General features: G+C 38.0%; 1 protein-coding gene, 1 long non-coding RNA gene and 1 pseudogene across 2 annotated transcripts; all 3 read right to left on the bottom strand.

The window, feature by feature from the left end:
* Positions 1-2109: 2109 nt before the first annotated feature.
* LOC115729149 (protein PYRICULARIA ORYZAE RESISTANCE 21-like) lies at positions 2110-3425 on the bottom strand. The gene is made up of 3 exons (XM_048276336.1): positions 3301-3425; positions 3043-3124; positions 2110-2857 (listed from the first exon to the last, which is right to left on the bottom strand). The coding sequence occupies exons 1-3, from the start codon at positions 3310-3312 to the stop codon at positions 2439-2441; spliced, it is 513 nt and encodes a 170-aa protein (XP_048132293.1). The 5' UTR covers positions 3313-3425; the 3' UTR covers positions 2110-2438.
* Positions 3426-9673: 6248 nt separating this feature from the next.
* On the bottom strand, positions 9674-10420 carry LOC115729151. The gene is made up of 4 exons (XR_007197844.1): positions 10247-10420; positions 10043-10138; positions 9800-9905; positions 9674-9714 (listed from the first exon to the last, which is right to left on the bottom strand). It is a non-coding gene; the product is annotated as an uncharacterized LOC115729151 (long non-coding RNA).
* A 240-nt stretch (positions 10421-10660) lies between these two features.
* Positions 10661-11412, bottom strand: LOC115757301 (annotated as a pseudogene).
* Positions 11413-14881: the final 3469 nt, after the last annotated feature.

Here is a 14881-nt window from a genome sequence, read left to right as displayed (position 1 = left end):
GAGCTTCCTGTTGTTGTTGCCGTGCTCGAAATGGCCGAACTTCTTGTCTTTTCTCTCTCGATCTATGTCTTGGCTCAACGGTCCTAGCCACCCTAGCATCGCACACGGCCTTAGGCGAGGCTAGGCTAGATGTTGCAACCCCCTGGCGGCCCGCCAAGCCTCAAGCAACGCCGCCATGCCGGGGCTTGGCAATGTCGGATCCATTGTCGCGAGCACCGATTGACTAGCGACAGAGAGGGGGAGCACAAGGAAAGAGATAGTGCGGGGTGGATTCTCGGGGATAGGCCGGCCGTGAGGGATGCTTCATCACCCGGCGAGGGTGTGGTTGTCGCCCGTCGGGTCCTCAAGATCTACAATTGCTAACAAATTATGTAATCAAAGTGCAAAAATGAAATTCTGACCCAAAAAAAAAGTGCAAAATGAAATAGCATGGAAAGTAAAATATAGTTTCATTTATTTGCGAGAACTCTTCTTGAGTAGCTATGAACTCAACCATTTAGTGACGTTTAACGACCCTGCGGCTAAGTATGCCATTGGTTAACCGGCGGTCGGCGGCGGCGGTCAAATTTTTGGAATAAAAATAAAATAAAAAAGCAAAAATAAAAAATATAAATTAATAAAATTTTACAAGTTAAGTGAATTGTAAATGGTTTGAGGTTGTCTAGCCATTTTAAATAGGTTCAAAGACAAATCCATTTATAACCCACGTATAATTAGACTTAAAATTCATATCCATTGATAACCCATTTATAAAAAAAAATTATTGAACATTTAAATTTTTTTTACTAACTCGTACTTCATCAATTTTATTAAAAACGAGTTAAAATATCAATTTTTAATCCATATTGGCACCTCTAGTCACACTCGACCAAACACCCAAATTTTTCGAAACCGCCTCTTCACCCTCCAGAGGTGGGAGGAGGGTTCCTCTTTTTTTTTTTTTAAAGAAATTTGACCCCGTTTACATTAGGAATTTCGGATGGAGTCCTCAATTAAGCCTTTTCTAATTTCGAGAATTAGGGGAAATATGTTGGCGCCTATATTGAAAGACGTACAAAATTATGAAACGATGTTTTTTGAATCAGTTGAAAGCGTGATTCAATTAGATTATTTATATATATTAAATTAATGGCCCCACAAAATTTTAGATGGCATGAGAATAGAAAATCCCGAGTTTTAATTTTTTCAGATCCCTATAAATCTTTCTTATTATATATTTTCATGTTTTTGTCTTAGAGAAAAGTCGAATTTACGTAACAATCAAGTGCATTTCGATAGAAATCTTGCTTATTAATCTAATGTGTATTGGCAGTCCAAAAATCTAATGTGTATTGAATTGTTGTTTGTACATTAGGTAAAAGAGACGTGAAACCCACATGGTGACGGGCCTAGGCGGGCTTGAGCCGGGTCCATGCTGGCCCACACAGTTGGATTGACTTGCCAAAGCCCAAACTTGCTGGCCCAGTTAAGAGTCTAGACCCGCCATGTGGTCCACTTTCTTAATTGTCGACCTTAGAAAGTCACGGAAATGGGACAATTAACATGGAAAATATCATAAAAGCCAAGATAACCATACACAAATCTAAAGATAGATAAACGAATTTTATTTAATCGGTACTTATTTTCAATAGTTTCAAGGGAAAGAGGGAATCATGATCTCCCCTCCTGGATACAACCCAAGAACTAGCAGTTCGATAGACAAAGTGGCATGCGGAGAACATAGTGGGTCGACCAGACACGCTCCTTGAGCGGGACACCTTCGATCGAATCCCGATCGGATGGGTCAATGTTTCCCCTCTAATCGAAAGGCCCGCGAACTAATCGGCACGGTGGATGGCCGTCGTCTTACTCGGCCGAAGGACATGATTGTAGGTGAAACTAGAGCTGAGGAGAATTTCAAGCTCGCATGAAGAACATGGGAAGTTGATAGTAGAGAGAGAAATCAGAACATCTGGAATGGCGATTGATTTGGACAAGGTAGTCAAGGAGTAGCACATGCACCGTGAGGCCTTATCAATACTAGCATTATTGTTTTCTGGTGGAAGGTCGATGGGAAGATGAAGGACCACAACCGCAGTACTGAATCAGCAACAACATTGAGGACCAAAGTAGGTGAAAGGTAATGCAAAGTACAATAGAAGTTAAAAACCTAGGGTAAAGCATTATTCAACTGATCCTTATGCGTAGACATAATCAAGATCTGACGATGGCGACGTATATCTAATGGAAGATACTGTATAGCGTGCTCCTCTCGATGTCATGAAAACCCCGGCTCGAGGGAATGAAAACCTCGGTTCCGCATAAATACCACGGAGCTCTCCTTACACAAGCGACCAGAAAGCTTCGCACTTGCAGCCGGCATTGGTGCACACCGGCGGCCTTCCACCGTCACAACTGTGCAGGGTCCATGACAAAGAGGCGTTTCCATTGTCGTTGCGTCAATCGCAGCACCTCGAGTAAAGAGGTCTCTGGCATCGGCACTCGTGGGCCGGCCACCCACAACCATCACGGCACATCGGTGGCCCCCCACATCCACTGTCGCAGATTGGCGGCCTCCTGCAGTGGCAGTTGCATGGACAGAACCAACCGCAACCTCGATTGTGACATGGGGGACAAACGTACACCAGCCCCATCACATACACCGGCGGGTAACCTAGTACCGGTGGAGGAGTTTGAGTGGATGCATCATTTTTAACTGGTTTTGGAGGAGGAACTGGCTTGGGCGGTATAATGTCGATGCGTAAAATGCAACATCCTCCCTTGCAACAAATCTTTTGCCGGACCTTCTCAGGACTGCAACACACCACTGTGATCGTCACCGTGTTTTGTTTCTCGTCAAAGATTCGATCTTTTACTTCTGCGTTCGCAAAGCTTTATCAGCTCGACGTATTACGAACATTTCTTGTTACTCATCGTGAATAACTTTTGAGAAAGAGAAAAGGGAAGAAAAAGAACAGACGCACACATCTGTGATTCATCGAACGTTGAGAGTAATCGATAAGCACGCAGATTAATCAATTGAGGCAAAGGCGAGGGACTCACGAGGGATCTCGCACAGGATTTTCTTGATCTTCTTGTAGCAGCGATGGCACTGAAGATCCACTTTGATCACCATCTTCGTCTCCTACAGCATTGAAAGCAGGCGCAACAAAATGAGCTAAAACATTGGGAAAGTATGGTCAAGAAGCCAGTTTTGAAAATCCAGATGAGAAGAACAGGAAGAGGATCGAAACAGAAGAGATCGAGAAGAGAAGGTCGATGAGATGGAGAGGCGAGCTGAAGTGAAGGCGGGTTTTGCACCTGCTCCGCCATGTTTCTTGAGCTCTGAGAAGATGAACTGCCGCTTCCTTGCACAGGTTCGCCTGCTCTAAATAGCGAAACGTGAAGGGTTCCTACGTTAGTTCTGCTGTCATTTTCGTGCTGAATACGAGAAAGAGCATTCGTTGAGCTCATGACGTCCATAGCATTACATCATTAGGTCACTCGCATTATTGGGCTGTCACTTGGCAGCATCAATGGGTTTATGAGTGCTAGGGTGTGGTTCATACTCTCCATTCGATAGGAAAGTACAGATCCCACTCTTTGTGAGTGGGTCGGGGTTCGGAAGAGTCGCCCTCAGGGTCTGAAGGGAGCAATGCCCACTTCGACGCTAGAGTTTTTTTTTTCGTATATTTTATTTGTAATTTGAACTTTGTCTCATGAATATCTACTACTTTTATAAAACATACTTCGTTTATAAATTGAAAGTTGTAACAGAGAGATGGAATAAGTTAGTTATAGTGAAATCATCTCCTAGATGTAGCCCCGATTTAAGGATGAACCATGATAAATATTACATCTCGATTTCTCTTTTTCGCATTCACGCTCTATTTCGTTGTGGTTGTGTGCCGAATTTTTACAATAAATAGATGATCATGCACGGGTTTTACCTTCCATCATCAAAAGAAATTACACTGGCTCATAGTCCGCACTACAACAGGAACATGAAATTACACCGCCCGCTTCCTTGAATTAACCAATACGGCAATTGGCTTTGAGATATCAACCAGCATTACTTGGGCAATTTTCTATATTTCTTTTCCAATCTCCCGAAATCGACTAACATGGCAATTTGCCTTGAGATATCGACCAGGATTTTAATTCAATAAATTGGTGGACGTCACCGATCGATATATTTGGCAATTTGCGGTGACATGCAAAACTTCTTTAGATGGTAACTACAATTATGAACTTTATTATTGATTGTTGACTATTACAACAGAGATACGGATAAGCATAAGCCTATGATCTAAAGCGAAAACCCCATTGGAAACACGTCCCCAATTGTCTTTAGATGGTAACTACAATTATGAACATTATTATTGATTGTTGACTATTACAACAGAGATAAGGATAAGCATAAGCCTATGATCTAAAGCAAAAACCCCATTGGAAGCGCGTCCCCAATTGTCTTTAGATGGTAACTACAATTATGAACTTTATTATTGATTTTTGACTATTACAACAGAGATATGGATAAGCATAGCCTATGATCTAAAGCAGAAACCCCATTGGACACGCGTCCCCAATTGTCTTTAACACTAGTTGGAGTCCGGGGGAGAGAGAGAGAGATGAACAACGAGAACATGATTTAACGCGGTTCGGTTGACCGAGAAGAGAATCCTAAGAGAAACCCTCGATTCATCGTATCACTTTGGGAGTTTTTTATTATTATCCTTAAATAGGATGGAATGCATTTCTGGAGATAAACATGAATATATGTGGAAAAGGAAAACACAATTGTTGTTTCCTTCTTTACCGATTCGAGCTCGACCTCTTGGTAAATTTGGACTTTGTTGACTAGTTTTCCTTATCTTTCCAACACTTACAGTGAGGATGAGCTGTGCCGTGACTTTGTATACCTAATATCTAGAAAGTTGTATGATGACTCGTCGTCGAATCATAAGAGTCAAGGTCAGCAGCGAGATGGGATTCGGGGGATAATGCTTTGCGAGCAAGGATGAGGGATCGGGTAACGACGTTGGTTTCGCGTTCATGCTTACTCGTAAAATTAAGTCGACATAACTAAATTGATCTCTCTCTACCTCTATGCAACCAACATATATTGGTAAGAGATCATGTTGTGGTGTTGGGTCGAAATTTCCTTGCTCGCGAAGCTGACGAAACCTACTCAAACGAGATAAATTTGGCATTGAAAGGAGGTTGTACGCCACCTTCACAGAGCAATGCTCATTCGTACATGCAAAGTTTTATCTTCACTCGAATGCGCACTCTATAAAGAGGCATGGCATCTAATTCCCCGTCCTAGTAGTCCACATCGATTGAAGATTGTCGTCACTTAAAATTTGCTTCTAAGGACGAAAAAATGTTCTTTCTAACATGCGACTCGAGCGCCTTGCGCGAGCATCTCGATCCCGACCTTTCGCTGGAGTCCGAAATACATCCGACGAATATCATGATCGCGAAGGTATCCGAAACACTAGTTGGAGTCTTGGAGAGAGAGAGAGAGAGAGAGATGAACAACTGGAACATGATTTAACGCGGTTCAGTTGACCGAGAAGAGAATCCTAAGAGAAACCCTCGATTCATCGTATCACCTTGGGAGTTTTTTTTTTATTATCCTTAAATAAGATGGAATGCATTTCTGGAGATCGCTATCAACAAAGTAAAGCATTTCCCAGCTTTCATCGCAAGAGACCGTAACGACCTGGGGTCAAGCTACAATGAACATCCCCGTCAAGAAGTATCACGTGAATAAAAAAAAAAAAAAAACAAAGAACATGATACATTGAATCCAACTAATAAGCTCAACTTATTGTGTTACTAGCTTTTCCGTTCTATTTAATTGAAGAAAATCGATAAAATTATACAACATCTTTGGTTGGTATTTAAAAAAAAAATAGACGAAAAAAATTGATAAACCAATTTGTCACAAGTGTACCAGTTTGGGATTTTTGGTGGTCAAAAAATTAGTTTGGATTTTTTGTGGTAAAAAAAAATTAGTAAGGGATAAATTTGTCACATGTGTATCAATTTGAGATTTCTTGTGCTAAAATAAATATTTTGGAGTAAATTTCTCATAAGTGTACCAGTTTGGGGTTTTTCGTGATGTTAACCCAAATAATTACTTCTACCGATTAGATAATTAACTTCAGCATCGAGAAAAATCAATGCTAATTATTTTCATTATCATAAAATTATTTTATATTAATTTATTTTGGAGGCGATATAAGTGATTATTTTTAGAATAATGTTTCAAATCGGTGATTTTTTGTGAAACAAACACGCCCTATGTATCAAGGTAACGCACGCTGATGTATCCTACATCATTAGCTCCGGTGAAGGCAATAGTGTGGTCAACCAATATATATAGGCCCAGAAGGGAAAAAAATGAGAAAATAAAACAGCAATAATACAATGAAAGATGTCAAGTTTTGAAGCTTCGTATCCCATCCGATGTCTTGTGGGGAGAAGCTCGATCATTTTTGGGATCATTTTCGCGTGCGCGTGCATGAGAGAGAGCGAGGTGAGAGAAGAGGCTGAACAAATCCAAACAAATAATTACAAACAAATTTAGATAGGAAGTTTATTGAGACATGGTTTATACTCTCCATCCATGGGAAAGTATAGAGGTTCGAAGAGTGACCCTGGCGAGTGTCTCAAGGGGGCAGCGCCTCCTGGATATCATATGATTTTTATAGTTTAAGCCCATATTTTTTTATTGATAGTTTGAGCTTGGATCCATGAATAGCTACTGCTATATATATATATATATATATATATATACTCTTTTTAGCATGTAATTGAATTATGTAACGGGATGTGCAAGAAATGAATTATAGTTGAATCCTCTGCTAGACGTAGTTCTTATTTAAGAGTGAACCAAGATAAATTTTATGTCGATTTCTCTTTTTCGTTATATGTTTTACTTCGTTGTGGTTGTGCACTGAATCCTAATAGAATTAACATGGAAATCTGCGGTAGTTGCAGATTCTTCCCGTTGGAAAGTGATTAACATCAATCACTGTATTTACAAACAAATTCAGACCTTGAAGGAAATTATATGTGAATTTAAAAAAAGTGGAAGGAAAAAAAAAAACTTCCATCACATCTCTCTGTCCATCAACTCAATTTAACCTTCAAAGTAAATTAGACGTGAATTTGCCCCAAAAAAAAAAAAAATGTAAGGAAAGAAACTTCCAATTCAGTGAATATGGATGAATTACCATATTACGAAAATCCAATCATACGTATATGCCAAAAAACGAAGTAATTAGTCTTGCGTTTTGTCGGGGCGGCGAAGAGGCAAAATCTTATCCAAGATTTGATCGAGATGGAAAGACAAATCGAGTTTGTAAGCCGACTTTATTTTCCATCGTCCTCGTACTGCTTTTGGATCAAACAAACGTAAATTCAGTCCAGCTGTTGCCACTTACTTTCTATAATGGACATCCTTGTCATGTAGGTGAAGCATTTCCCAGCTTTTTATCGCAGGTGGCCAAGACGACTTGGGAGGATGGACATCCCTATTCCAAAAGTAAAGCATTTTATCCCAAGTGACCAAAATGACTGTCTCAACTTGTACATGAGTCACTACATGATGGTGCAGGCATTTAAACATTCAGCTTAATATAGGTTTGGCGAAAAATTAGAACGTGAGATAAACAATCACTACAAAAAAACATGAATTTTGCGATGAAATTTGCCACGAAAATTTCGGCAAAATTCATCACTAAAAGGTTTTTGCCACGAATTTTGCGACAAAAGAAAATTTGTGGCTAATACGGCGTCACAAAATTTAGCGACGAAAAATTTGAATTTCGTCGCTAATTTGCCACGAACAGCATTCGTTGCTAAATTTAGTGACGAAATCCCGATTTCGTCGCAAAATTGTGACGAATACAATTCATCGGGCTTAAGTACACCCCAAGTGCCATAAGTTGTGTACGACGCTCACTTTAGTGCCAAAACTTTCAAATCGATCACTTTAGTGCTAAGTTTTTGTAACTTCGATCACTTGAGTACCAAAACTTTCAAAGCGATCACTTTAGTGCTAAGTTTTTGTAACTTCGATCACTTAAGTGCCAACTTTTTTTAAAAACGATCACTTTAGTGTCAAATTCACCGAGCCACGTCATCTCAAATATTAATAAAAAATAACACGTGTCGAATTTTCGGCAAGCCACGTCGACTTTGGCACTAAAATGATCGTTTATAAAAGAAGTTGGCACTTAAGTGATCGAAGTTACAAAAACTTAGCACTAAAGTGATCGATTTGGAAGTTTTGGCATTAAAGTGAGCGCCGTACACAACTTATGACACTTGTGGTGTACTTAAGCCCAATTCATCGCTAAAATGTGCCTTCGTGGCTAAAATTAGCGACGAATAAATATTTCGTGGCTAAAATTAGCGACCAAAAAAGGATTTCGACGCTAATTTTAGCCATGAATATTTGTTTTCGTCACTAATTTTAGCCACGAATATACGTTTTTGTCGCTAAAATTAGCAACAAAAAAGTATTTCGTCACTAATTTTAGCGACAAAAAAAGTCTTTCATCGCTTATTTTAGCGACGAATATTTGTTTTCGTAGCTAATTTTAGCCACGAATATACGTTTTCGTCGCTAATTTTAGCGACAAATATATGATTTCGTCGCTAAATTTAGAAACAAAACATCATTTTCGTCACTAAATTTCGGCAAAATTCAATTTGGAACGCAGATTTAGTGACAAAAAATTTGAATTTCGTTGCTAATTTGCCACGAAAACAATTCATTGCTAAATTTAGTGACGAACAATTGCGACGAAATTCCTTTGTTACTAAAATTTAGCAATGAGAATTTATTTCATCACTAAACTTAGCGACGAATAGCCTTTTTCGTCACTAAAAGTAGCGATGACTATTTTATTTTGTCGCTAAATTTAGCGATTGATAGTTGATTTTGTCTAGCGACGAAAAGTTGATTTCGTCGCTAATTTGCGACAAGTTCTACGAGGAGTTGCCACGGAAAGTTTCGTCGCTAAAGTATGTTGCGACGAAAATGGCGCCAATTCAACGTTAGGAAATTTAGGGACGAATTTTTTTTTTTTTTTGCCACAAGCATTGTTTTGGATAAATTTAGCAACAAACTTCGCGACGAATATTGTTCAGCGATGAATTTTGCAACGACCAAGCATGGGACGAATTTTGCAACGAACTTTTATAATTTGTGATCGTACGATAAAATAATTTCTTTTAATTTTCAATTTTAAATTTAATTAAAAGAAAAATTAATTTCTAAAATTTGTATTTAACATTGATAAAGCAAGATCTAAATATTATAATAATATGCAAACAAAATACATTCATCTACCATTCTCTTTTTTTCCCACAGATTTAGCAAAAGATCAGAGAATGTCCTAAACTAGACCCATTTGAAAATCTTTGTAAAAGTCTCGTATTTGAAAAGATGCAGTCCAATTGGCCAGGTCTGCAATTAAGGAAGAACAAAGTGAAAAACAGCACAAACATTCCAGCAGAAACATGCTCCCCAATGAAAGCAACACTTTTATCTACAAACTGCAGATCCAGAGACTAATTAGGATTCTAAATATCGCCTATTGTCCCTAAGCAGATAATCAAAGAAGAAAAGATGTCCTGCATCTCATCAAATTCAACCGCATTTATACTTGAAATTTTCTTCTCATGGATGAGTATGAGGGGATCTTCTAACTCCTGCCAGAGCAAAAGACACCATCATTTGAGAGTGTTCGTGCATTAACATAGATAAACTAGCCAAACCATCCATAAAGATGCTTACACATTTCTGGTTCTTCTGATTGGTGATGAAATAAGGGGACATGTAACCTCTATCCAGCTTCATCCCCTCAACAACCTCTAGTTCATTGTATAATGTCTTTCCCACCCTGCAACAAAAAGGAATTGGAAATCCATGGGCCTCAGCAATTAGTAAAGCTGCAGTTCACATCAAAATCATGCATATAGAGCATCAGCATGACAAATAAGTGTAAACACAAAAATATTAAGATATGTTTCAACTTACGGAGATTGTGATAACACCCTCCTTGCCAACTTTTTCCATGGCCTTTGCGATCAATTCCCCAATTTCCCGCTCTCCATTAGCCGATATTGTTCCAACCTGTCAATATACAGGCAGCATAACTTGTAATGAAAGCTGTCTACATCAGTAAACCAACGGATGCCAACTGCTACTGCATAAACTAGTAAAAAGCAAGGGGTACAGTACCTGTGCAATCTCCTCTGATGTGCTGATCATCCGTGCCCTGCTTTTTAAATTAGTTACAACTGCATCAACTGCCATGGTAATGCCATGTCTCCAGTCCATTGCATTCATCCCAGCTGCAACTGACTTGCATCCCTCAGTGAATATTGCTCGTGTGAGGATTGTAGGGCATGTGGTGCTTGAAACACAAGGAAATTGGATGAGTAAGCGTCAAGTATGATGAGAAAAGAAAAATTCTAAGCACCACCAGAAACAAGGCATAGGCAGGATGCTGATCCCACCATCTCTAGCGACATCATTGGTTGCATTTGCAAAATATGCTGGATCCACATCCTACTGTTATAACAACTCCAGTGAATTCAATGCGATATCTAAAAATCACGCAATATCTGATCAATCAAAATATATGCACGAGATCTAATTAGTAAGTATGCTGGATCCACATCCTACTGTCACAACAACTCCAGTGAACGTACAAACCTGAGCGGCCTTGTAGGCGGTGAGAGTGCTCTCAGTGGCTTCCTTTCGCTCGGCGCCGGTCTTGAACTCGGCCAAGTACCGGTGGTAATCTCCCTTCATCTTCAAGTAGAAGACCTTGGAGTCGCCGGAGGCGGTGGAGGGGATGAGGCGGGAGTCGAGGAGCTTGAGAATGCCGGCGCAGATGCCGGAGAGCTCGGTCTCGATCTTGGCGCGGTAGTCGTGCATGGAGGCGACGCGGTCCTCGTTGCCGCGGCTCTCCTCCTTCTGCTCGATGGTGGAGATGATGCGCCAGGAGGAGCGGTGGGCGCCGATCACGTTCTTGTAGGCGACAGAGAGGAGGTTGCGCTCCTTGACGGTAAGCTCCTCCGACTAGGCGGCGGCCGAGACCTTCTCCAAGAACTCCACCATCTCCTCGTAGCGCTCGGCCTGCTCGGCCAGCTTCGCCATGTACACATTCTCCTCGCGTGCCGATGGTGCGGTCGCCATTGTTGCAGAGATTAGATCTGGACTTGGATTGGTCTTCCTCTTTCGGTTTTTGATTTCTGATTTTTGATCCTTCGACTCTTTTGAGAGCGTTTGATGGAGAGAGAAGGAGAGAGATTTTGTGAGGAGAAGAGAGTTTGTTGTGAGGGTCGGGGGTTAATTTTGGAGTAGTGGTCTGGTGGGGCCGATATTTGCGTTGTCGAGATTCAGAGGACTGATCTGAGCCGTTGGTTTAGAAAGAGATGGTAATATGGCCCTGTTTGGCGGGAAGTCCGGAAAATGAAAATTTCGGAAGATTTGGCGGGTGGGTTTTGTCGCTAATTAGGGACACATTTTGCGACGGACAACTTTTTGTCGCTAATTAGCGACGAAATGAAATGTTCATTGCTAATTAGTGACAAATTTAGCGACAAAATTTTTTACAATGAATTTAGGGACGACAAAGCCCTTGCTAATTTTGCGATGAAGTTTATTTGTCGCTAATTAGCGACGAAACTAACGATTTGTCTTTAATTAGCGACGAACAGTTGATGTCGTAGCTAATTAACGACGAAATAAATTTTTCGACAAATTTTTTTGCGACAAACTTTTTTCGTTGCCAATTAGCGACGATGCGATGAATTATTTTTTGTCGCTAATTAGTGAAGAATGAGTTGTGATGAATAGTTTTCATCGCCAATTGGCGACGAAATTAGCCTTGACACTTATGTAGAAAAGGAAAAAAAATAAAAACATATAGACAAATAATAATAATCAACAACAACAATAATAATAACAATAATAATGATAATAACAATTAAATTGTGTGGTTGGTCGCCAATTACCGACGAAATTTCCGACGACCTATTACATTAATAATAATGACAATAATAATAGTAATCAACAACAACAACAATAATAACAATAATAGAAATAAATAAATTGATCGCTCTTCATTTTTTCTTATTAATGTAATCTTTACTTAATTAATAATATATTCAGTTTTTTAATTTAAATAATATTCGCTATATTTTCATTTTCTATGAAAAAGAATGAATATAAATTAATAGAAAATAGAATATAAGAAATAACATAAATAAGCTAAGCTAAACGATGTATTATAGGCGTTTTTTATTTGAATCATTTATCGTTTGAAGAAAGAAAGGATCCCAAAGAATCGATCTTTCTTTTATTTGTTGAATCTCTATTTGATTGATCAATGTGTGATATTCCGAATCCTCATTACTAATGGAATCGAAATGATCTCTAGATTGATCAGAAGATCCTTTCAATCGACTAGAATCCGTTACTTGAACGAAACTAGATCTTGTATAATCATATTGAATATTTGATGATACATTCCGTACCTTGATAAAAAAATCGACCCTTATTTACCAACCACACATTGTCTAACCAAATCCAATTATCTCTCGATATGTTCCTTAAAAAATCCGATTCGGACGGATTCTTCCCTCAACTAACGCCGTTCTTAAGCTTTCATGATATTTTATTAGTCGAAATAAAAAAGAAATAATTTTTCCCAATTTTGAAAAAAAAATTATTTTTTCTGATAATGTTTTTTAAAACTTCATTAATTGATTTAGAACATCTCTTATTCACTGATAGTATCTTATCCATCTTAGAAGAAAGAATCAATCGATTTCATTTTTCTGAATGACACAATTACAATATATATTTATGGCAATTTAATATTACGCAAAGCAAATCGTTTTTGAATAGAACCTTACTCTACTCTATTTAGTATATCATCTAAGTTGAATATTTTTCTAAGCTATATTTTATAAAAAAAATTGACCTCTATTTTTTGTTCGTTCACTACTTTACATATGTAATAAATATAAAAAAAAATGGTTCTAATAAACCTGGAAAAAAATATAAATTAAGGATAGTAATAAGCGACAAAATTGTTATTCGTCGCTAATTAGTGACGAAAATGTCTGTTAGTCGGTACTTAGCGACGAAAATAGTTGTTCGTCGCAAAATGCTTAGCAACAAATTTGCGACGAAATTTGATTTTCGTTGCTAAATGCTCAATAAGATGTTAGCGATGAAAAACATTGTTCGACGCTAATTATTTTTTATTTTTATTTTTATCTTATTAACGACGAATAATACATTTCGTCGCTAAATTAGAGACGAAAATAGTGATTCGTTGCTAAATTAGCGACGAAAATAGTGATTCATCGCTAAAATGAACATTTTCTTTGTTATTTTTGTTTCTATCGTGTTAGCGATGAATAATACATTTTGTCGCTAAATTAGTGACGAAAATAGCTATTTGTCGCTAATTTTCATATTTTCTTTGTTATTTCGCTAAAGTAGCGACGAAAACCAAGATTCGTTGCTACATAGTGCTAATTTTGTGACGAAATCAACATTCGTCGCTAATTAGCAATGAACGACAATTTTTGTCGCTAACTTTTAAGAAGAGAATTTGTGACGAAAAATGTGGTTCGTCGCTAAATGCTTAGCAACAAATTTGCGACGAAATTTTGTTTTCGTCGATAATTGCTCAATAGGAGGTTAGTGACGAAAAATGCTGTTCGTAGCCAAATTTTATTTTTATTTTTATTTTTATCGTATTAGCTACGAATAATACATTTCGTCACTAATTTTAATTTTTTCTCTATTATTTTTATTCATAGTGCTAATTTTGTGACGAAAATAACAGTTCATTGCTAATTAGCGACGAACGTTGATTTTCATTGCTAACTTTTAAGAAAAGAATTTGCGATGAAAAAAGACGTTTGTCACTAATTAGCAACAAAAAGTGGCCTTTTGTCGCTAATTGGCGACGAAGCCTATTTTCGTCACAAAGGATGTACCGACGAATAATCTTTTCATGGCCGTTTTCGTCGCTAATGTGCGACAAAAATTTTTTTGTGGCCATTTTCGTCGCAAATTAGCGACGAAATATATTTCGTGGCTATTTTCGTTGCAAATTAGGGATGAAATATATTTCGTGGCTATTTTCGTCACAAATTAGTGACGAAAAAGTTAATTCGTCGCTAAATTGAATATTTCCTTTTTTATATTTATATAAAATTAGTGACGAAAAATGTGATTCGTTGCTAATTTTAATATTTTCTTTCTTATTTTTATTCATAGTGCTAATTTTGCGACGAAAATAAAAGTTCGCCGCTAAGTTTTAAGAAGAGAATTTGCAACAAATTGGTGACGAAAAAAGTGGTTCGTCGCTAATTACTGACGAAATAGGTTTTCATCGCTAAATGATAGCAACAAATTTGTGACGAAATTTGGTTTTCGTCGCTAATTATTTTTTATTTTTATTGTGATTTTTATTTAGATCGTATTAGCGATGAAAAAGCTAATTCATCGCTAAATTGAACGTTTTCTTTTTTATTTTTATTTCTATCATATTAACGACGAATAATACATTTCGTCACAAATATTAGTGATGAAAATAATGATTTGTCGGTAATTTTAATGTTTTCTTTGTTATTTTTATTCAAAGTGCTAATTTTGCTACGAAAATAAAAGTTCGTCGCTAATTAGCAACGAACGTTGATTTTCATTACTAACTTTTAAGAGAAGCATTTGCGACAAAAAAAGATATTCGTCGCTAATTGGCGACGAAGCCTATTGTCGTCGCAAAGGAAATTGAGGCTAGCCATCCGAAGCTCGACAACCGGCGGAGGTAGAAAAAAAGAACGA

The sequence above is a fragment of the Rhodamnia argentea genome, chromosome 3 (genome assembly GCF_020921035.1).
Source record: "Rhodamnia argentea isolate NSW1041297 chromosome 3, ASM2092103v1, whole genome shotgun sequence".
NCBI classification, from domain to species: Eukaryota; Viridiplantae; Streptophyta; class Magnoliopsida; order Myrtales; family Myrtaceae; genus Rhodamnia; species Rhodamnia argentea.
The sequence above is the reverse complement of the archived record's forward strand: the minus strand, read 5'-3'. Positions and strand labels throughout refer to the sequence as shown.

Bases quoted from the DNA above. Each gene is read 5' to 3' on its own strand.
- LOC115729149 (XM_048276336.1), bottom strand. The intron at 2,858-3,042 runs GTGAGTCCCTCG...TTGCGAACGCAG, and splicing joins AATCCTGTGCGAGATCCCTC to AAGTAAAAGATCGAATCTTT.